Consider the following 24,714-nt stretch of genomic DNA (forward strand, 5'->3'; position numbering starts at 1 on the left):
ATAATAGATTTTTCATTAGACCAAAACTAACCCGGTCTAAACTCCGGCGCAGAGTTGCGCCTCGCTCACACACTGCTTAATACACACAAGAGAGCAATAGGCAAATATCTTTACATATGAAAAAAATTTAATATTAGGGATATATATAGGATATAAATATAAAGGATTAAAATATTACAAAACACATTATTTTCTAGCCTACATAAATATGAAAAATCACTGCTTTTATGTCTTCTTCATCTCGGGAGGCTTTTTCAGTTCATTCATAACAATTTGCTTTTGTATAATGTTATTATTATTAGCAGTATTATTTAATATATCCATATTTATATTTGTTTTATTAAAAACAAGCTTAGATTTGCCCACCTGTCAGGTTATAGACCATATGGGGCACAGCATGTGTTTTAGGATATAACTCAGTATTTTGACCACACTTGGTCATTATTGTTAATTTATTCGTTTGCTGGAAATTAGAACTGAATTTAGAAATAGTTTTGAAACGAATATTTGCGCTTAACAAACGCAATTATTTATTTATAGGCTAATTGATGTCTGTGCGTAAAGGTTTCCCTATCCAAGAGCGAAAGTGAAAGTAGTTCCATTATCTCTCATTCTCAAGCAGTAGATGCTCTGTTTAACAGTTTCTGTTAATAAAACTGTTTGCTTGTGAAATGCTCAGTTTTTCCACTTAGACTTACTTTGCGTCCTGTAAATAGCGAATGCGCTCTTGGCGTGACGCAGCTGGCTCTTAAAGGGAATGGGAGATGAGACTCTAATTGGTTTATTCTCAATACACACCTATAACTCATTAAGAAAATAAACTCAACCCTTTTAGCCCATGCGCCATGGCGCAAAGCGCATTTTCCTGTCCGTAAATTAGCAAAAAAGCGTTCTGACACGCCCTGAAAGCGTTTGCGCCCTGCGTTTTGCGCTCTGCGCATGGACCGTCAAAATAGAGCCCTTAATGTTTGCTTTTTGAAATGTCGTTGCGTTGTGAGATTTAATATTTGGTTTCTGAAATGTTTTTGCGTTGTGATCTTAATAATGTGTTGTGCGATCAGTGTTTGCTTTCTGAAATATCGTTGTGTTAATGTTTGCTTTCTAAAATGTTCTTGCGTTGTGATCTTAAATCGTTGTGTAGTGTGACTGTTTGCTTTCTGAATTATTGTGTTGTGATCTTGATGTCAGTGTTGAGATTAATGTTTGCTTTTTGAAACGTCGTGTTGTGATCTTAATGTCATTGCGTTTCAAGTTGATCTTTGCTTTTTGAATTGGTTGCATTGTGATCATCATGTCATTGCGTTGTGAGTTACTGTTCGCTTTCTGAAATGTCAGGTTAGTTGTGCACTATTAGGCCACCATGAGAATGAGATGTTACTGTTATATTAGTGTGTTTGTGATGACTGCATCTGTGTTATTGCAGTATAGATATATGGCACATCATTTTGGTCCAAGGATAGGGGTTTGTGTTGGAAACTTTGAACAGATGAGCATGTCTTCTATGAATAATCATTGTCCACTGGTCAGATAATGCTGCAATACTGGGATTAGAAAAAAAAAGGCCTTCCTATTTTACAGGAAATAATCTGGAGTGCGACGAGTGACGTGAGGTTCCCCTCTGCGTGGAGCAGGATCAAACTGTAAACTGATGGAAAGTATGTGTTAATGTATAGATGTATACGTGTATATTAGGGCTGCAGAATATATCATTTCAGCATTTAAATGACAATACATGCAAGGGTTTTTTGTCATTGTGAAGTTAAAGTTAATAATTTTCAGTTTTTTTCTGTTTCTGTGTTAACATACATGAGTTTAAAGTATACAACTGAAAGAGACTATAGAATTTTAGCTTTAACAAAGATTAATTGCATTGCATATTCACCAAAAAAAAGCTTAATTAAAAAAAAAAAAAAGTAGATATCTCTACACTCACCGGCCATTTTATTAGGTACACCTGTCCAACTGCTTGTTATTGCAATCAGCCAATCGCATGGCAGCAACTCAATGCATTTAGCCATGCAGACATGGTCAAGACGATCTGCTGCAGCTCAAATTGAGTCTCAGAATAGGGACGAAAGATGATTCAAGTGACTTTGAATGTGGCATGGTTGCTGGTGCCGGATGGACTGGTCTGAGTATTTTAGAAACTGCTGATCTGCTGGTGTGGGGGATATTTTCTTAGCACACTTTGGGTCCATTAGTACCAATTGAGCATCTTGTCAACATCACAGCCTACCTGAGCATTGTTGCTGACCATGTCCATCCCTTTATCACCACAGTGTACTCATCTTCTGATGGCTACTTCCACCAGGATAATGCACCATGTCTCAGACTGGTTTCTTGAACATGACAATGAGTTCACTGTACTTAAATGGCCTCCACAATCACCAGATCTTAATCCAATAGAGCACCTTTGGGATGTGGTGGAACGGGAGATTGGCATCATGGATGTGTAGCCGACAAATCTGCAGCAACTGCTTGATGCTATCATGTCAATATGGAGGAAAATCTCTGAGGAATGTTTCCAGTACCTTGTTGAATCTGTCATGAAGGATTAAGGCTGTTCTGAATGCAAAAAGGGGTCCAACCCCAAACTAGTAAGGTGTACCTAATAAAGTGGCCGGTGAGTGTAGTCTATTATATTTATGCATATGCACTATACTACAAAATCACTGCGATCTGGTAAAACAGATTTCATATCACTATACAAATATAAGTATTGCAATGTAATTTTGTTCAAATATCGTGCAGCCCTAGTGTGTATTTATAAAGTTAAGAAATAAGGAAAAGTAAAGTATTTATCTATTTATACGTACAAGGAGTACTTGAGCGTGTCATCCAGCTCCATGATCGCAGCCTGGTTTCCACATCGGTAACAATAATTAGGAGCGCTGAAGATTGTTACAACGTTACGCTCATGACACCAGTTATAGCCCTGTTAAAAGCAAAACAAAAAACATCTTGTTAACACATATTTGGGGGACAGTTCACGCAAAACTGAAAATTGTCATCATTTACTCGCATTTGTTCCAAAGCTGTCTGAGTTTCTTTCTTCAGCTGAACCAAAACGAAGATATTTTGAAGAATGCTGAAAACCGGTAACAACCGACTTGCATAGCATTTGTTTTCCTACTATGGAAGTCAATTGGTACCAGTTTTCATCTTTCTTCAGAGTATCTTCTTTTGTGTTTAACTAAAGAAAGAAACTCATAATGGCTTAGAACCACTTGAAGGGAGATAAAAAGGATATTTATTTTGGTGAACGAATACATTTAGGAGTTGCTTAAACATGTATTTTTATTTTACTTTACATGTTACTATCTAAATGGTAACATCATTCACACATTTCCAAGAAATATTATGAATAGCATACTGTACAGAACAGCTGTCATAATCTATCTCAACATTTCCAGAGGTAATCTCTTATTTACGTTTGAGTACATATATTAGGAAGTTATTAATGCATAATGAAATGTTTATGATTGATAAAGTAGTCTTTAAAACCCTTATGTTTTGTCTAAAGTGAAAGTAAACAGCCAAAAGGAATTAGTAGGAAACATCAATAAATTCGAATAATTTTTAATGAACAACTAGTCAATAATTAATTGGTTGATTGATTCATTTGCATCCCTTCTACATGAATAAATCAATTTAAATGTATTGATAATGATAAACGAGCTGACTTATTTAATGAATATATTTCCAAAAATCCCATTGCAGCATAATGGTTGTTTAATAATATTTTCACATATTTGACCAATTTAAATTTCTGAAGGAATCATTTGTATGAATATTTTAATGACTGATTCATAAATTAAATAATGAGCCAGCAGGAAACCTGATTATTGCTATCGAAAACATCCTGAAAATATTAGTTTTGTCAATACAGCACACCATGTTTACATTTACCTTACATTATTAATTACTTAAGTAAAGCTGGTACTAAAGAAAGAGAGGCATGAAAAAGATTCTAAATCGTCGCACCAGTGACACATGCACTCTGATGCTCACAGCAACCTGAGTTCGATTCCTGCCTCGCCGTCCTATTCCGAACCTTCCCCTCCGCTTCTCATGCTTTCCTGTCAATAATCTCTACTGTCCTGTCCATTAAAGGTGAAAGCTCCCCGAAAATAATAAAAATAAATAAATAAATTAAAAAAACTTCTGAATCCATCCAGAGAACAACCTGATATTTGAGTAATTTCCCTAATACACATTTCTGGATGCACTTCCCAGCAGGCACACAACATCAGAAGACGTTAGTATTAGGGTGCTTTCACACTTGGTTCATTTGCCTGGACCGTACCCAAGTTTGATTGTCCCCCCTTGCCACCTTCTTGGTTGGTTTGTGTTCACACTGTCTTTTTTCAGCTTGCGTCATCGAGCTGCTGCTTTGTTTACAGCTGTTGCTAGGTGACGGTCACGAAAGCAAAGCGCCGAAATGGAAAGACGTCCACACATTGTGGTCATTCTGCTTTTACTGAATCTTTTGGTTTTGGACATACAGAGAGCGACCTGCGTCCATCTGCTGCAAACATATTATAAACATTCAGAACATCACACAGTGTCTGCAGAAGCTGTTTTTGGAGGAGACAAGCAGAAATTATCACTGTGTTTGCCCTGGCTCATTCCCGCTTGTCACCAAAGTACGAAACATGCCACACATACAGACACACACGAACAAATGTTATGAAAACGATATTTTGTTGTACAGTTGGCGGTTCACTTCCGTTATTTGGTACGATTGCATTTACATCAGAAGTGAACAGTACCAGAGTTCGCATGAACCGTTCCCCAGACCACCTCTTTCAGGCAGACTCGGGTACGGTTCACAGGTGCGCACCCGAGTTCAGAAGACACGTTCACACTAGCTAAACGTACAGTACTATGACGTCAAACGAACCCAGTTGCGGATCAAAAGTGCTAGTGTGAAAGCACTCTAAAATTAGATTTAGGTGGTGACAACAGGTTACCAAAATCTAATGCCAACGTTATTTTGACGTCTAATAATGACGTAAAACGATGTTAATTTGTGGTAGTTTTTAGGTTGATTAAAATTCAATGTCGAGCCAACATATAAAACCAACGTTATATTGACACCAAATACTGACATTTATTTGTCAGGTATGGCAACCAAAATCCAGCAAGATAGACTCACTGTGGTAACGTCCACATAACGTCAAGCTGTCACATCATTAGATGTTGATATTTGGTTGATTTTCAGGTTGGACACTGATATCTGCCTTACGTCAATCTGATTTTCTCTTCCAAACAAAATGCAATGTCCCATGACTTTTGGGTACAACGCCAATCTGACGTCATGTTGACATCCTGTGCCTGCTGGGTTTGTTGGAGATGTTAAAAGGATAGTTCACACTTAAAACTTAATTTAGTCATCCTGTACTGGCACTTGTCACAAACCTGTCTGAGTTTCTTGTTTCTTTTGAAAATAATGTTGAAAACCATTAACTTAGTATTTGTTTTTATACTATAGAAAGTCAATGGTTACCGGTTTCCAGCCTTCTTCAGAACATCTTCATTTGTGTTCAACTAAAGAATCTCAAGGATTTGGAACCACTTCATGTTGAGTAAACGGTGAGTAAACTTTCATTTTAGTGGGAACGGTCCCTTTAAATGCTTTATAAACAAGCTCAGTTTTACCTCCATCACTAGTTGGTGAGCTCGAGAGACCAGGGTCAAGCAGTTGGCGTGGTTGAATGTTTCTGAAATATCCTGGCCAAATGTGTATCCAGCACCCCTGGGGGAAATTCCCCAACCTCCACGGTCATCCGGGTCTGACCACAGCAAGTCACACATGGGCCCCTGCCAAGCAGATTTCATAAGAGTTTGTGAGTACTATTCTCAGCTGGCACCCACTCATAGCGCTTTCAGAGCGATAGCAACACCATACATCTGCCTGATATTCACAGGTGCAGTTTATACCTCATGGGGAACTTCTTGAATACGGTCCAAAGCCCGAATGTGATCCAGCGTGTCAATTGAAGGTGACAATCCACCATGGAGACAGAAAATCTGCAGAGGGAAGCAAACAGACGTCAGTGAGGCCTACTTTTTTTGTATTTATTGAAACTGTTTATATGGATGAAGATGATGATGGTGTATTTATATTTAAAGCCATGTTAGCAACAAAGGCTATTTTCCTAGCGAAAACATTTCATCAATAAATTTCTAATTAAAAAACAAACAAATGAATACATAAATAAGAAACTATTTTTAGCGTTGATACATGATGATAAAGATTCTTAACGTATTTTTATATATGGATGAAATGCTGTTGATCACAAACCTGTGTGTCTACGAGGGCTGTAAGAGGAAGGTAGTCGAAGAGGTCTGTGAAATATTTCCAAACATTCGCATTTCCGTATTTTCTCAGGCACTCATCATAAAAGCCATAAACTTGTGTGATCTGTCGACTTTCATGATTGCCACGGAGAATGGTAATTCTCTCTCGATATCGAACCTGGAGGAAATCAAGCCATTAACCAGTGCTGTCAAACAATTTAATCCCATCCAGAGTAAGCGCTTGTTTTTACAGAAAATAAGTTTGTTTACTGTGTATTTTTTTAGGCATATATAAATTGTGTACACTACCTGAAAAAAATCATGTTGACTATCCAATTTTTAGGAGCAACAAATAATAGTTCAACTTCTAGTCGATCATTTGGTATCAGAACTGGCTTATATGAAAGGCAAAGGCCTCTAGATTACACTTATTTTACCACAATAAAATATGATCATGCCTTGCTTTTTAATTATTTAATTAAGACGGTATGGTCTGACTTTTCCATCAAGATTCTTTGGATTCATTTTTAAGGCCTCCTCCTCCATCTTATCCCAGACATGCTCAATAATGTTCATGTCTGGTGACTGAGCTGGCCAATCCTGGAGCACCTTAACCGTCTTTGCTTTCAGGAGCTTTGATGTGGAGGCTGAGGTATGAGGAGTGCTATCCTGCTGAAGAAATAGCCCTCTCCTGTGGTTTGTAATGTTTTAATGTCTTGATACCTCAGGCTGTTGATCTCTCGCACGCCCCCATACTGAATGTAACCCCAAACCATGATTTTTCCTTCACCAAACTTGACTGATGTATGTGAGAATCATGGGTCCATGCTGGTTCCAGTAGGTCTTCTGCAGTATTTGTGATGATTGGGATGCAGTTCAACAGATGATTCAGCAGAAAAATCCACCTTCTGCCACTTTTCCAAATGATCAACTAGAAATCAGTTATTCGTCCCTTTACAACCGGAATCGACAAGACTTTTGTCAGGTAGTGTGTATATGTATGTATACATATATGTAATGCATAAAAGTTAAACCAGAGTGACAATTAAATTTTCAAGACCAGAACTAAATTATTTTAATTATACGTTATTTACTAAAGTTCCCACAGCTAAAGTCACTGTTCATATGTTGTATTGTATTTAAAGACATTTGTCAGATGTTAGTCCTCAAACTGCTCCTGTGTGCAGGACTAGATTCTGACATCTTATCCAAAAGCTTTTAGTTTATTTACTGTTATAGCTGTGCAATAACAGAAATCATACAGGGTAAAATAACGGCACGCTTAATAATGTTCATTAGACAAACCGAATCAAGTTATACACACACATACATAAGATATACCAAACACAGAATATTTATATGTATGTGTGTGTGTTTAAATATACATAAATATACACAGTACACACATATATTATGTATTGTAAGCTAGATACAAACTTTTATTTTGGATATAATTAATTATAGCCCAGCACTGTCATCAACTCAATCCAAATTCACATACTCTAATATTCAAAATTAATGTCTATTCACATACCTTTAAGGACACCAGCAGCGTGACTGTCTCGACGGAATAGTATCCTCGATCCACATAGTCTCCCATAAACAGATAATTGGTATCTGGTGATTTACCGCCGATCTTAAACAGTTCCATAAGATCGTGAAACTGGCCGTGTACGTCTCCGCATACTGTGACCGGACAACGCACCTCCTGAACGTTTGACTCTTTAGATAAAATCTCTTTAGCCTGCAATACACAAATGCACAGATGCAAGGGTCTCAGTAATTAACCATAAAATGCATTTAAAATCAAACTATTGACATGCACTGATGGTGAATCAATACTGGCGGATGCTTAATGGGCATTAGTTCTTAGAATTTATTGTCTTAAGTACGGTTAGAGGAAGGTAATACAGTTACTGTAAATTCTGAAGTGAATCCCTCAGCAGTCTGTAACATGAATGCATTCATAAATTATATATACTTCTTGTATAACATGTAGAAAAACATTACTGAAATACTGATTCGTACATTTGTACATTTCTTATTTACAGAAGACACTCCCTAAATTGTTATTGAGTGTAACAATAAGACTTCTGTCAGACATATTTGTATAAAATATGAATAATTTGACATTAAAATACCAATATTTCAGTATCACAGTTTTACTGTATTTAGACGGAGAAGTCCTTCATACTCATTTTAAAAAGTTGTCACCTTCGATTGGTTTTAGCCATTTTTCAGCAATCGTTTAAAATATAATACATATTAGAAATAAATTTTACATTTTAGAATACGTGTTTTTTAAAACTATTTAAGGATCATGGTGCAGCCCTTTAATCCTCAACTATAGACCACTTCAATGTGGTGATGTCATTGGCCCATAAACATTTCCTGCTTGTTGTCCAACTATTTCATAACCGTAACAAGTGGCAATTCAATCATAACTTAACGTTAAAGTGGCTATCATATCGTTATTTATCAATATGTGTTTTTTTTTGGGATTTTCTGAAGCTATAGAAATGAAAAAATTTAAAACAGGAAATTGGTTGGGACCATTGATTTTTGTTTACATCCCTTAAAATCTACAAATCTTTTTGTCACTTTGTCTTGGTTTTAGCCATTTATCAGCAAGACATTTTAATCACTTAAAATATAGTACATTTAACATTTGAGAACATGTTTAGAGATACTGAGTACATATTTTTGAACATATGTAGGTTACACTGAATAATAAAACCTTTGCACTAGGGCTGCACAATGTGACATTGCAACATTGATATCGCATTGTGTGAATCTGCAATAGTCACATTGCAGGATCTCGAGAGATTTCACGTTAAATTTAACCATTTGGACAAGACATTATAAAGTTTTCTGCTTTATTAATTAGATTCGATTCAATTTCGATTGAATGGGTTTGATTATAAATAGAAAAAAAAATATCTAAATTGTGCATTTATAAAAAGATGAGTTATTTTACTTTTGATTATGAAATTTCTATATCTCAATACTGTTAGACTCCACCAAAAACCAATGTTTTATTTTTAAATTTAATTTTTAACATTTAATTTTTATCTTTGTTCTGTTGTTTTCGTCTGTGCTTTAAATTATATAATTTAGTATATTTTATGCAGATGCACTTCCCTATAAAATCATCACAATCAATGTAAAACTGAGTTTTTTTAAAATAGATATCTTCTGAAATTATATTTATATCACAATTAGGGATGCAGCGATTAACCGGTTTCATTATTAGTCACGATTTCATGCGTCAGGGTTAATTAATCGTAAAGGCTTCTCAACACCGTGTTTTTGCACGGAACAAAACTGCAGCAACTAAACAAAGTTTTGCCAACTGTGAGCTAGTTTGTACACCGAGACTAATAATCACGCACACTGGGCTGACTATGACTGAGGCTATTAATTAAGGCAAGCTCGTTTAAGTTCGTCATTTCCAATGGAGGGATGCGTATGCAACACGTTCACGCTTTTCAGGTGCACCTAGTTGAGATGACAGGGGGCTTTGTTTGAGAAAGAAGCAATGGAAAGTACAAAGGGTTTGCAAACCCACTTAGGGTGCTTTCTCACCTACACTTTTGTTTCGGAACGTATCTCGTTTGCCCAGTTAGCGCGGTTTGATTGGCATATGTGAACAGGGCAATCGCGCTCTGTTCCGCGCCAAAGTAATCGCTCCGAGATCGCTTGAATGAGGTGGTCTTGGCTCGATTGAAACGAACCCTGGAGCGGTTCGATTGCAGTGAGAAAGTGATCCGATCCGAGCGCGGTTATATCACAGTGTTATATGGATATGTAATAGGCTTACGGCTATATGAAGAGAGAATTATGAGTAGGGCGGGAAGTTTTGCGAGTCTCCGGATGCCCGCAAACGAGTGATGATCTCCCGGTAATCTCGCGTCTCTCTTCCAGTCCTCAAATAGGCATCGTCGCGCACCCTTCTCACCCCTCCCCACCGTGTCTCTCCTCAGACACGTCACGCGCGCGCACCCTGTCAATCACCACCAAACCACCACCTCTCCTGACAGCTGAGCGGGACGCTGCAAAATAAACCCTGACACTCTGACCAATGTGAGGAGAGTTTACTCGCACGTGACTTGTTTTAGCTCTTTTAGTCCGATTAGAAACTTTGCAGTGTGAAAGCGAACCGCTCCAAGAGCAAAGAGCAACAATGTAACAATTTTAATCTCTGTTTCGGAACAACTGAATCGATTCACAGGTGTGAAAGCACCCTTAAACACACTTACAAATAATGGCACCCATAAGAGCAATCATGTGGCGAATGCTGATCCACCAGCCGAGATTAATTGAGTGTTTTCAAAGAGAGTGCTGCAAGACTCGAGCCTGTTTCACACAGCAAGCGTGAGCAGCGCATGTTTTTTTGACATCCTTGTTAACAGATTAGAGCTATTATACTGCACGCAGAAGCAGCGTGTCAGTGCGAGGTGTGAGTGTCACTGAAGCAGCAGTGCCATGACAATTTTGGCACTAGCTCTATTTTTGTAACGCTGCACACGCTCAATTAAGGCAACAATGCATTGATGATGACCAAAAACATAGCAATTTTACCCAATAAATGCATCAATAATATCCACTGATTTATATATAGTCAATCAAATGAACTTTTAAAATGCCACCAAATTGGTATTTAGGCCTGAACTACAAAACCAAATTTAAAACAATTTTAGGGGTGAGGCAGTGGCGCGGTATGTAGTGCTGTCGCCTCACAGCAAGAAGGTCGTTGGGTCGCTGATTCGAGCCTCGGCTCAGTTGGCATTTCTGTGTGGAGTTTGCAAGTACTCCCTGCATTTGTGTGTGTTTCCTCCGGGTGCTCCGGTTTCCCCGACAGTCCAAAGACATGCGGTACAGGTGAATGGGGTGGACTAAATTGTCCGTAGTGTATGAGTTTGAGTGGGAGTGTGTGTGTGGATGTTTCCTAGAGATGGGTTGCGGCTGGAAGGGCATCCGCTGCGTAAAAACTTGCTGGATAAGTTGGCAGTTCATTCCGCTGTAGCGACCCCGGATTGATAAAGGGACTAAGCCGACAAAAAAATTAATGAATGAACGAATGAATGAATAAAACAATTTTAGTTTTAAACTAGTGGGGTTTTAAAATCAGTGAATGCAAATAATCATGATAACCGTGAAACCGAGATTATTTCTTAGACTATAAGTATAAAATCAAAATTTATAATTGTTGCATCCCTAATCACATTAAAACATCCCTAAAAACATTCTTTTTTTTTATATGGTGCAGCCCCACTTTGTACTCACATTTTAACTTTTTTTTAACCAAACTTTAAACAATAAAGTAACACTTTGCTTGCATTTTAATATGCCTAATATATGTATAAACTCAATTTTGTCGAATGAATTTGGCCGTCTTGACTTGGATCCATTAATAAAATCTGAAAATGTGCTTCATGTGGAAATCAATTGATGACAATAATAAAAACTGACATTAATGCTACTATAATAGCAGTACAAGTACTTTATTCTTATTTATCTATAAATATATACAGACACAGGCAGATCTCTTTGTGCTCCACAGAGTAGACAGTACAGCATGTGGGCGAGTACGTGATGACAGAATCTTAATTTTTAGGTCAACTATTTAAGGTACCACCACATATTCAGATTAAAAAGAACAAATACGTTTTTATTCATGAAGGTGGACTACTTTTAAAATAATTTACAATACTGCTGAACAATTCCAACAAAATGTGTGCGTTATAAATGCATAATATGAATATAAATTACATCCTAATAATCTTAACTAGGTTATTTGTTTTTTATTTTCCTTTACTGATGATGATGATAATAATGATTTATATGAGCAATTTACAATCAGATTGCTCACTAAGAAAACAATAGACAATAGGTTTGGGGTTTTAAGGTTTGGACAAGTCAAGGTTTCCAGTACATGCATGTTTTTACGACTAATTTATTACGTTTTTTTTAGGGCATCTGAACAATGTTTGTTTCAAACATCTGAAACACAAATCTCTTATGCACCAACATACAAGCATGCTATAGACATGAATAAACAGTGCAGTGGCTTACTTCAAATCCAATGAAGATATCCGAAAATGCCTTTTCAAGTTGTAAAGAAATGTGTGTTTTTGAAGCTAATGATGATATATGTAGTCAATTGTTTATTCGGATTATTTACCCAGGCATTTTTACTGTTCCAAAATATTTCTTAAAATATAATATGTTATGTTTGATGGAGGAAATGTGTTGTCATTTTTTAGATGCTTTAAAAGAACATACTTATTTTAGAGCAGTATTACAATACTGTGACATTTTTATCTAAGGTAATCATACCGTCAGAATCAGCCCATGCCTAACAGACAAACCCCAAAACTATCCTGACAACGAATAACAGTAAAGTGGGCACAACCTGAGTAACCTCAATCCACAAACACAGTCTCCCATATCAGATAATTGGTTTCTGGTGATTTACCATCAGTTCCATAAGATCGTGAAAAAATTTCTGCAACACCATTTCAATGCTATATGTAAGGTTTTTATTTAGCATGTTCTTTGTATGGGTGTTTGTTTGCATTTCCCTCCAGCAGAAAAGGACTGTCTATATTAAAGCCACTGTTGTTGAGCTCACAAATCAGGAACCATCTGAATCCCAAATCTCTTATGCACCAACATCCAAGCATGCTATAGACCTGTATAGGCTTTACTTTATATCCAAAGAAAATTAAGATGTGCAAAGATTTCAAGTTTTAAGAAATGTGTTTTTGAAACTAATGATGAAATAAGAGATCAATTATTTATTTGAATTATTTACCCTAACATTATTTACTGCTCCAAAATATTTATTGAAATATAATTTATTATGTTTGATGACCGAAATTTGCCAGACATTTAAAAATAACTTATTTTAGAGCAGTATCACAATACCGTGATTTTTATCAAAGGTTATCTACCGTCAGAATCTCACACCGGCCCATGCCTAATAGACAAACCCAAAACTCTGCCTGACAACGAGTAACAGTAAAGTGGGCGCAACCTGAGTAACGTCAATCCACACAGTCTCCCATATACAGATAATTGGTTTCTGGTGATTTACCATCAGTTTCATAAGATCGTGAAAACATTCTGCTACGCCATTTCTTTGCTATATGTAAGATTTTTATTTAGCATGTTCTTTATATTTAGGAAAACAGTCTCTCCAGCAGAAAAGGACTGTCCATATCAAAGATACTGTTGAGCTCACAAATCAGGAACCATCTGAATCACAAATCTCTTGTGCACCAACATCTAAGCATGCTATAGACCTTTATAGGCTTTACTTTACATCTAAAGAAAAATTAAGATATCCAAAGATGCCTTTTCAAGTTGTAAAGAAATGTGTGTTTTTGAAACTAATGAAGATATAAGAAGTCAATTATTTATTTGAATCATTTACCCTGACATTGTTTACTGCTCCAACATATTTGTAAAAATATATCATGTTTGATGACGGAAATTTGCCAGGAATTTAAAATGACATATTTTAGAGCAGTATCACAATACCGTGACATTTTTTATCTAAGGTACTCATACCGTCATAATCTCACACCGGCCCATGCCTTCTAGACAAACCCAAAACTCTGATCGTAAAAAAATTATGGTAGGCCATTTCTATGCAATATGTAAGGTTTTTATTTAGCACGTTCTTTTATGGGTATTTCATTTACATTTTTAGGGAAACAGTCCAGCAGAAAAGGACTGGCCATATTAAAGCTACTGTTGAGCTCACAAATCAGGAACCATCTGAATCAAAAATCTCTTATGCACCAACATCCAAGCAAGCTATAGACCTTTATATCCAAAGAAAATCAGGATATTTGAAGATTTCAAGTTGTAAAGAAATGTGTTTTTGAAACTGATGATATATGTAGTCAATTATTTATTTGAATTATTTACCCTGACATTGTTTACATCTCCAATATTTTTATTAAAATATATTATGTTTGATGACGGAAATTTGCCAGGCATTTAAAAGAACATATTTTAGAGCAGAATCACAATACTGTGATATTTTAATCTAAGGTTATCATACTGTCAGAATCTCGCACCGGCCCATGCCTACTAGACAAACCCAAAACTCTGCCTGACAACGAATAACAGTAAAGTGGGCACAACCTGACGAGTTCTGGTTGCCAACTGCGCCGCACAGCCGACAACCAATAGTCAGATTCATGGCGCACAGACGGCCAATAATAGACTAATTCGGCACCGCCATCTTCGGCTCAGCGGCCAGTGGGAAGGGCGCAGAGCAACTGTATCCGAGCCGAAAACAAATTTAGACGGTCTGCTTGCTGCTGCGCCTGTCATAACACGTGTTTTAGCATACAATGACACACAAGTGTTGAAAACTCACCTTTTCGCAAAGAATTTTCACTTGGTTTTCCGATAGTTGCTTGCACTCGTTCAGTTGCTCGATCCATTGGTCCAGTTCTTTCGTAAAAACCTTTTCGTCCATTCTGTTAAACGCGTAATAATGATAATAATGCTAAAAAAACTCACAGTAATTTACGAGGGTTTAGCGTCATGCGTCAAAGTATCGATCCCCGGTTTGAAATAAAGCCGTAGGGAGTCCGCGATTACTTCAAACACTTTAAAGGCCTCGGAATAAACCGAAACACGGTTACTTTACTTCATCTATGAATAAAACGACGAACTTCTTGTTGTTTTGGGAGCAGTAAACGAATAAAACTAACGCTACAGCCCAAAAGCTCCTTTGATTTCGGTCAGACTCTGATGCGCAGCACCGACGAAGAATCCGCTCATGTAGGTTGACGTCATCTAATCCGCATTCAAAATAACGAATCCTACTACCGCGAAGGCTTGATGCTGTATATTTATGAGCCGAGCCTTCTCTATTGGTTGGCTACGACGCTGATCTAATTAATATTCATGAGCCCCACGTCCGCGATAGGAGGGTTGTCAGTGAACGTCGGATTAATAATGTTAATATTCAACAATCCAGCCTTCGCCATAGTGTTTATCGCAGATGTATTGCTTTGTCTCTTGTGCATTTAGTGCCCCCTATTGATGCACAAGAGGAATGAAAACAAGATGTGTTTTTAGCGAGACAGTTATTGATGGATTTTCAGTTAACAACGACAATAATAATAGTAATAGTGATAAAAAAATGTATAATAAAGTACATATGCAAATAATAATAATAATAATAATAATAATAATAATAATAATAATAATAACAACAACAACAACAACAATAATAATAATGTACATATGCTAAACAATTATTACTTATTAATAAGTATTAATAATAATAATGTTTAAAAAACGTGTTTATTATTATTTTTATTTAGTTTATTACTATTATAAACAAGAAGTGTTTGGCATATTTAATTTGTTATTACTGTCATTTATATTATTGGCTACTTAATATATAATATTACTTAATAAATATAATATTGCTTAGTATTTGGCATATTTACTTTATTTTTATATTATAGGTTACTATTATTATTACTTAAGTTATATCATATCATATAGTCTAGTCTAGTTTATTTATGTGACACAGAATTATTCTTTTGAGCTCTCATAATATATATGTTTTTCATTAAATAGTTTACTTAATAAAGATAATAATACTAATAATAGTAATAATAGTAGTAGTAGTAGTAGTATTAGTAATAATAATAATAATAATAATAATAATAAATTGTTTATTATTATTATTTATTATAAAAAGGGAAGTGTTTGGCATATTTGCTTTATTATTTCTATTGTTTTTATTATAGGCTACTGTTATTATTACCTAATATATATCAAATCGCCTAGTCTATTTTATTTATGTGATGCAGAATTATCCTTTTGAGCTCTCATAACTAATAGTTTTTTTAATTAAACAGTTTACTTATAATAATAATTATAACTATAAATAATAATAATAATAATAATAATAATAATAATAATGTGCTAAACTGTTAATAAGTATTATTATTATTATTATTAACGTGTTTATTATTTTTATTTATTATACACAGGGAAGTGTTTGGCATATTCACTTTATTATTTCTATTATTTTTATTATATGCTACTATTATTATTACTTAATATATATCATTTAGCTTAGTCTAGTTTATATATTTAGTATATAGAGTTTTTCATTAAACAGTTTACTTATAATATAATATTAATAATATTAATAATAATAATAATAATAATAATAAGAAGAAGAAGAAGAAGAATGATAAAGTGTTTATTATTTTTTATATTTCTATTTTTTTATAAACAGGAAAGTGTTATTATTACTTAATATATATATTATATACTCTAGTTTATTTATGTGACGCAGAATTATCCCTTTGATCTCTCATAATAAACACCTTTTTCATTAAACAGTTCACTAATAATAATAATAATAATAATAATAATTTTCCCAGGGATTGGTTGCAGATGGAAGGGCATCCGCTGTGTAAAACATGCTGGATAAGTTGGTGGTTCATTCCGCAGTGGCGACCCCGGATTAATAAAGGGACTAAGCCGAAAAGAAAATGAATGAATAAATAATAATAATAATAATAATAATAATAATGACGTGTTTATTATTGTTATTATTATTATTATTATAAACAGGGAAGTGTTCAGCATTTCTATTATTTAATATGGGCTACTGTTATTATTACTTAATATATCATATTGCCTAGTCTAGTTTATTTATGTAATGCAGAATTATCCTTTTGAGCTCTCAAAATAACTTTTTTTTCTCATTAAACAGTTTACTTATGTCTTCAAATGGCATAGCCACATTTTTAAATGTCAGCATCAAATAAATGTATATTAAATGAACAAATATCGAGAACAAAAGTGGCGCGTGAGCTGACACAGGGGCCCTGTGGTATTTGCTGAAGAATAGTATAAATTCCCACCAGCGGCTGACGCATGCGTATAAGCTCTTCTTACTATTTTATTATTTTTTCTAATGAAAATGGCTGCCTTTCAGCATTAAACCTCAGCGCTACATGGAAAAAACACCCATCCCATAAACCAGAAACAGCACGATCGTTCAAGAGGGAAACAGCTCGCGCTTCAAGAATGCGCCTGTTCCTGCGTAAATAACATTATGCTTCTGCTTTCAAGAATGGAAGATAGATCTGTTTCATGTTTAACCCATTACATTCCGTGATCCGCGTTCCAGATGAGGTAAAGTACACTATTGCATTATTAAACGCAGAAAATGTCATGTGTTTTATATTAAATTTCAGTTTAATTGCTGCAATTATAATAATATTTTATAATAACAACCGAATAGCGCTGAATAAAAGACGACAGAACAACGGTGGACTTGCATACGCGGTATTCCGCGCTCTCTGCATTTTGTAAACATTTATTTTCACTCGATATTCTTAAACTATTACATACTTTGTTTGGCCAAGATTGTCTCTGCGTTAACTTTCCGCGGTTATTCATACAGGCCTGTTGTTTTCTTTTTGATTGACGTCGCCAATCAATCATTTGCGTGCACGCGCTCAATGGAACGCGTTCGAAGATGAAACACATCAGAGCTTTGAAGTCGGTTGTTATTATACAGAACACATTCACCTGCATTCTATTTTAAATATCATCATTATTATTTTAACAGAAAATGATGCACCAAGTAGCCAGCAACAGCAACGACTATGGTCTGGGTAGCATTGGGGATGATGGCCAACACCCAGCCAGTCACTTTGAGTTGTGCACTTCACAATCCAATAAGTTTTACCCCAGCGTTCCACCTCCCTCACTGCAACTGCCACTCTCGAACATGCCCCCCTTGCCCCAGAGCATGATCAAGCCCATGTCCTGCCACATGCAGGACTCCCAGAATGAGTTCCACAGCCAGAACGTGCGCATGCGGGATGCTCAAGAAGGCTCCAAGAAGAAGAAGGGCATGGGGAAATCAGGGCGACGAGGCAGGCCCTCGGGTACCACCAAGTCTGCAGGCTACAGGACAAGTACAGGACGGCCGCCCGGAACCACCAGAGCAGCAGGGTTTAAAACAAGCCCAGGACGACCGCTGGGCACCACTAAAGCCGCAGGCTATAAGGTGAGCCCAGGTCGGCCTCCGGGCAGCATCAAAACACTGGCGAGGCTTAACAAACTGGACTTTGGCACATGCAATGGTGCTCCGTTCCCATACACCATGATGCAGAAGAGGGCCTTATGCGAAGCCACTGTGAAAGAGAAAGACTCTACCGAGTGAAAACCTTTTTTTATTTATTCGCAAGCGGGGGGGATGAGGGTGCATGTCCAAAGCGGCAGTGAATTGTGTTTTGCGAGGAAGAAGAAACCCATGTTTTGATACTTCAGCTCACGTGTATGTGCTAGTGTTATCCTTTTGTGTATCTTTTATTATTTTCCTCCCAAAGATCATTAGCGTTTTTTACTGCACTGTAAAACATGGCTGTTAATTAACCGTATTTTCTATCCGGTTGTGAGTTGCATTATGGGATGTTGATCTCGGCTCTGTTGACTTTTAATGGTGAAAATTCAACTCGACAGTTGAACAAAGAGACATTTATTGATATTTTAGTAGTTTGCAATCTGGGGTTAATTAATTCATTCATTTTCCTTCTGCTTAGTCCCTCATTTATCAAAGGGAGTTGCCACAGCAGAATGAACCACCCAAGGCTTTAGATTAGCTCTTGACATTGGTGGGGATGTACATAAATAGAGCGAATTCACTGAACAGCACAAATTTGCGCTTTTAAAAACATAAATAAGGTACTTAATACTATAAAATAAACACTTAATAATACTATTAACAATCACGTCCCATGCTGCAACAGCCATATTACATGATTTTACTGCAGTTTGGCTTTGAATGTAGAGAAATTTAGAGAGGTGTGTGAAGCAATTTAACCGTTTTATCCTGATTATTCATTCATTTTCTTGTCAGCTTAGTCTCTTTATTAATCCGGGGTCGCCACAGCGTAATGAACCGCCAACTTATCCAGTACAATTTTATGCAGCGGATGCTCTTCCAGCCACAACCCATCTCTGGGAAACATTCACACACACACACTCATATACTACTCACAATTTAGCCTACCCAATTCACCTGTACCGCATGTGTTTGGACTGTGGGGGAAACCGTAGCACCCGGAGGAAACCCACGCGAACGCAGGAAGAACATGCAAACTCCACACAGAAATGCCAACTGACCCAGCGACCTTCTTGCTGTGAGGCGACAGCACTACCTTCTGCGCCACTGCTTCGCCATCCTGATTATTGTTTTTAATAATTATGGAGGCCAAAATCGACATTGAATTTCGATTAATTGCACAGCCTGGGTTAATAGTATATTGGTGAACTCGTAGCGAACTTGACTTTGTGCACGTGTAGGTTACTAAGGGTTGATAGAGCTTTATTTTGAAGTTGATTAAATTATTAGTAGGGACATTTCAGTAGTTTTTTGGATACTGGTGGGGACACGTCTTCACCCTCCATGCCAATTCTACACCAAAGGAACCACCAACTATCAGAAATAACGGTACAAGAGCTGTCACTGGGGTGGTAGCTTTCCAAAAGATATATATTTGTACTTAAAAGGTATATATTGGGACCTCAAAGGTACATATTAGTACCTAAAAACTTTAAGAGGTACCCTTTTGTACTTAGGTACTAATATGTACCCTTGACGTATTATTATGGACCCTTTAAGTACAAATATGTACCTTTCAAAAAGGTACCACCTATAGTGACAGCTCTTGTACCTTTATTTATGAGAGTGTTCCAGCATGTGTTTTATGCAGCGGATGCCCTTCCAGCTGCAACCCAGCACTGGGAAAATAATACAGACCTGCCAACACTCGGGAGTCTCCCGTATTTCACACTCACAGAAATTAAGGTACGCGAGCTGTCACTGGGGTGGTAGGTTTTCAAAAGATATTCATTTGTACTTAGAGTCCATATATTGGTACCTCGAAAGTATATATTAGTACCCAAATATTTTAAGAGGAACACTTTTGTACTTTTTAGGTACTAACTTTGAGGTACCAATATAGAACTTTAAAGTACAAATGTGTATTTTTAGAAAATATACTACCCCAGTGACAGCTCGCGTACCTTTTATCACTGGGAGTGCAGACCCATCTCTCGCCACCCTCCCGTTTTGTTATTTTTCCCGTAATTTCACCTTAAAACTCTGACTTTGGTATTGTATCCAATCGCAATGACTGCTGGAAAGCTGGTGCATAGTACTGTAACTTAGCTGTGTTATTCAGACACCTCACCCCGACACCTAGACATTCCCACCACTCCGGATTTTCAGAGACAAATGTTGGCAGGTATGAAATAATGTGATGTTTGAAAAATAATAAATAGAGAAATAAGTATGCTTCCCAGTGATGGGTTGCAGCTGGAATGGAATCCGCTGCATAAAACATGCTGGATAAGTTGGCGGTTCATTCCGCTGTGGCGACCCACATTAATAAAGGGACTAAGCTTGAAAGAAAATGAATGAAATAAGTCTGTAAAATAACAGAAAATGTTGATTACAAGGTATTTTAGTTTAATACAACACTAACCCGGACAATACTGTATATCACTTTAAAATATGGGTGCCTAAACCCGATTCTGGAGGGCTGGTGTCCTGCAAAGTTTAGTGCCAACCATAATCAGACACACCTGAACCAGCTAATCAAGCTCTGACTTTCTAGACACACCCATGCAGGTGATATGAAGCAAGTTGAAGCTAAAATCTGCAGGACACCGTCCCTCCAGGACCAAGTTTGGGCACTCCTGCTTTAAACTATTAAACATGCTAATAAAAGTCACTTTTAAAAAACTTTTCAGGGTTAAAAGTTGTCAGAAGAAAGATCAAGCTCCCATAATGCAATTCAAAAGCATTAATAAATGGGTGAAAACAAAAACACAAATCACAAAATACAGAAATCTGCTAATTTACAGACATTGTTTACAGTGTATGACGTATGTTAACCTGTTGTACAGATGTGCATGACAGTAGTATTGTGAAATAAAGTTACAGTATTAAACACATAATAATCTTTTCGGTCTTCGCTCAAGTGGAGAGAACTGCAATGGTGTTGTTTTCTATTTTACATCCGACCTTTTCCTTGATGCTTTTGATGTTACTTCATCACACATGGTTTGTTTCGCTCTATATTTCATTAGGACTGATGGCTAGTAATATCTCCACCTGACGTGTATGTAAAAGTGCTCTGTTTGTGATGTCCATAACCACGATTAGCTTTTTGTTGTTGTATTTATGAAGTGTCTGGTGCTCTTTTGAGACTGATTTTTGATAAAGCAAAACGATTTCAGCAATGACATAACCTTTACACATTGTAAATATAGCTGTGAGTTTATATCAGTCAGTGTGTTCTGTTCCACTCAAAGTTGTTTTACAGTGATTCTGTCTAAACATACTGTGTTATTTTTCTTTTTCTTTTTAACCGCTGGACTATGCTTCATAGTTTTGTGTTATTGAATACACCTGATCTGATGATAATAAACTATTATCACTCAAAACATATTCAGTCATTCATTTTCTTTCGGTTTTGCCTCTGATTATCAAAGCAGAATGAACCGCCAACTATTCCGGCCTATGTTTTTACATAGCGGATGCCCTTCCAGCTGCAACCCAGCACTGGGAAACACCCATACACATTCCTAATCACACACACACACACACCCTATATTTGTTTACCCAATTCACATATATCAGGGGTGGCCAACCCTGTTCCTGGAGAGCCACCTTCCTGCAGATTTCAGTTGCAACCCACATCAAACACACCTGAACCAATTAATTAGGACCTGAACACCACATGATAATTACAGGCAGGTTTGTTTGATATGGGTTGCAACTGAAATCTCCAGGAAGGTGGCTCTCCAGGAACAGGGTTGGCCACCCCTGACCTATGGTGTATGTTTTTGGACTGTAGGGGACACCGGAGGAAACCCACATTATCACGGCGGAGAACATGCAAACTCCACACAGAAAAGCCAACTGACCCAGCCGGAACTCAAACCAGCGACTTTCTTGCTGTGAGGCGACAATGCTAACCATTGAGCCACTGTGCCACCTCAAAAGTGCTCAAATGCAATTATTATTATCAATTATTTTCATCAATATACATTATGATGTGACTCAAGCTTCAGTAACAGGAAATATGTAGCCAAAATATTTGCAACAATTGCTTTTTCTTAACAGTATTACAATAAAGGAATAAAATGTCGCTATTTTAAAGTAACTTAGATTTTCTTGACCTATTATAATGATGAATATTTATATGGAAACAGCAGATAGATTGGACCTACATGTCCTCTCCTATCTTTTGTCATGATTTTATACCAATTTACAAGCACACAGTATGGTATTAAGCTGTAACGTGAGCAAATTCTCATTAATAAAGTTAACATATTAGAATACTTTGTATTGCAAATGTATTGCAACTTCTTAATTTTGTATGTGCAATCTTAAAATCAATGCTCAAAACAAATGATATTTTATCTCATGACACAATAGACGTTGGCGCACGTATGTGGCAAGCCATTTTAACATTTATAACCCTAAATGTGTTTTGTTTCTTTGTTGATAGTGCAGGTCTATTAACAAAGATTTTTTTTTTTATCTCATTAAGCATCCAATTCCAAACCATATAATCAAAATATATTTATTTCAGTTAGCAATGAATTGTTTTACATGACGTATAGACTTTGCATACAGCTCACGTGATGTATTTGAGTGTCTCTCTGAAAATGACATCTCACCTGCACCCTTACAATCCTAACATAGAGAGAGAGGGGGGGGGGGGGTGTTTTGCAGCCTGTGCACTAAGCAGACGCGGATGAAGAGCGAGTGATTTACATGTAAGGTAAAGGCAAAGATGTGATTAGACATCCTGTGGCGCAAATTGGGCAAATTTTATGCTGTTCAGACTGCAAAAGAAAGTGTGAGCAAACATCTAACAAATGGAGCAATGGAACAGACAGACAAGCAAGCAGCTTACAATGATGGAGACTGGTTGAAAGATGATGGCCGCTGGATGTGGCTGATGGATGTGATTATTTGTGTTTAAATGTATGGCTGGTATTATGGTGTTTGTGAAATCAATAAATATTTTCGTTTAACCCTTTCCCTGAAGTTATCAAGAGAAAACACTTCCCTGCCTTTGATGAGTTTTACAGCAATCTGTGTTTAAGGTGTATCACGGTAGGGGAAGCCCAAACGCATGTCCTTTGTGTAAAGTACATGATGTCAGATGCTACAGAGAGTGAAATCTGAGAAAGAAAATGTAAGATTTTACAGTGAAAAACTAAATGTCTGCAAAATTGTAACAAACAATTAAATTTATTCATTAAACAAATTAAAAGTAGCAATGATCAACTTAATTTGCTTATTTAAATTCAGCCTAAATAAATTGTTTACAACCACTAAAATTTAAAAACATTTAGTAAATCCAAGGAATAATTTCTGAATAAGTGTCAATAAAATAAGATTTATAAAACCTTCCTTTGGCTTAATCCCTACCATTTTAGATCTGTTTTAGATCTTGTCTTGACGAGACCAAAATAAAGAAGCTTTATTTTTATTATTTGTGTCAGATAAGCTAAGCTAAGCCTTAGTGTATGTGTGTGAATGAGAGTGTATGGATGTTTCCCATTACTGGTTTGCAACTGGAAGGGCATCTGCTGCAAAAAACATAAGCTGGATACATTTGCAGTTCATTCCACAGATTATAAAGGGACTAAGCATTTTTATATATTTTTTATTTCAAATGCTAACCTCATAACTTTTATAAAACGGTATTATTTTTCAGTTTAAAACCAAATTTTTCAATGAATACTTTGTGATAAAATGGTATGGTAAGGACCTTGACAAAATTGTTGGAAATATTTTGGTACATTGTGGCTGGAAGGGCATCCGCTGCGTAAAAACTTGCTGGATAAGTTGGCGGTTCATTCTGCTGTGGCGACCCCGGATAAAGGAAGGGACTAAGCCGACAAGAAAATGAATGAATGTTGGTATATCAAAAAGTGTGGTTAAAATCACCATCCAACAAGCTAATCCAGCAAAGTTTAGTGCTTACAATATCACTAAAATCCAGTATTTAGAGCTCGCATGAGGCGAAAAACTGCAAAAAAGATCCACTTTTTCAGAAAAAAATCCCACCCCTTTCAATAGGCTGGCTATGGGCCAGATTTATATATATTATATATATATATTTTATAACAAAATTATCTGCAAATTTCTTGCAATTACCACCACAAAATCAATCATTTTAAAAAAAGTAGTAAAAAAATTGTGGGTCTTTTTTAAATGTATTTTTTATAGTATGATTGGCTTCAATAACAGTTAACAATAGGTTGCAGAAACTTGAAACACTAGAAAAAAAATTAAGATGTAACAATCTGCTT

General features: G+C 36.4%; 2 protein-coding genes and 1 long non-coding RNA gene across 4 annotated transcripts in view; 2 read left to right on the forward strand and 1 right to left on the reverse strand.

Moving 5' to 3' along the window:
- The window catches only part of LOC147834055 (uncharacterized), a 61,894-nt gene extending 55,699 nt beyond the window's left edge, over positions 1 to 6,195 (forward strand). The window contains exons 3-5 of the long non-coding RNA XR_015508037.1: positions 5,495 to 5,595; positions 5,674 to 5,849; positions 5,931 to 6,195. This is a non-coding gene — a long non-coding RNA (uncharacterized LOC147834055). The remainder of the gene's footprint in view (positions 1 to 5,494; positions 5,596 to 5,673; positions 5,850 to 5,930) is intronic.
- ppp2caa (protein phosphatase 2 catalytic subunit alpha a) lies at positions 973 to 15,151 on the reverse strand. The gene is given in 7 exon segments (NM_001017886.1): positions 973 to 1,645; positions 2,817 to 2,935; positions 5,662 to 5,823; positions 5,944 to 6,033; positions 6,308 to 6,481; positions 7,838 to 8,047; positions 14,699 to 15,151. Coding segments are annotated over 7 exon segments (930 nt in total). The 5' UTR covers positions 14,801 to 15,151; the 3' UTR covers positions 973 to 1,572.
- A 2,123-nt stretch (positions 15,152 to 17,274) lies between these two features.
- si:ch1073-44g3.1 lies at positions 17,275 to 21,825 on the forward strand. Of its 2 annotated transcripts, XR_015506939.1 has the most exons (3): positions 17,275 to 17,496; positions 17,936 to 19,303; positions 20,693 to 21,825. XR_015506939.1 is itself a non-coding variant. In NM_001386379.1 (2 exon segments), coding segments are annotated over 2 exon segments (642 nt in total). In that variant the 5' UTR covers positions 17,275 to 17,454; the 3' UTR covers positions 18,536 to 19,046.
- The last annotated feature ends 2,889 nt before the right edge of the window (positions 21,826 to 24,714 follow it).

The sequence above is a fragment of the Danio rerio genome, chromosome 14 (assembly GCF_052040795.2).
Source record: "Danio rerio strain M-AB ecotype USA chromosome 14, GRCz13ab, whole genome shotgun sequence".
In the NCBI taxonomy this organism is placed as follows: Eukaryota; Metazoa; Chordata; class Actinopteri; order Cypriniformes; family Danionidae; genus Danio; species Danio rerio.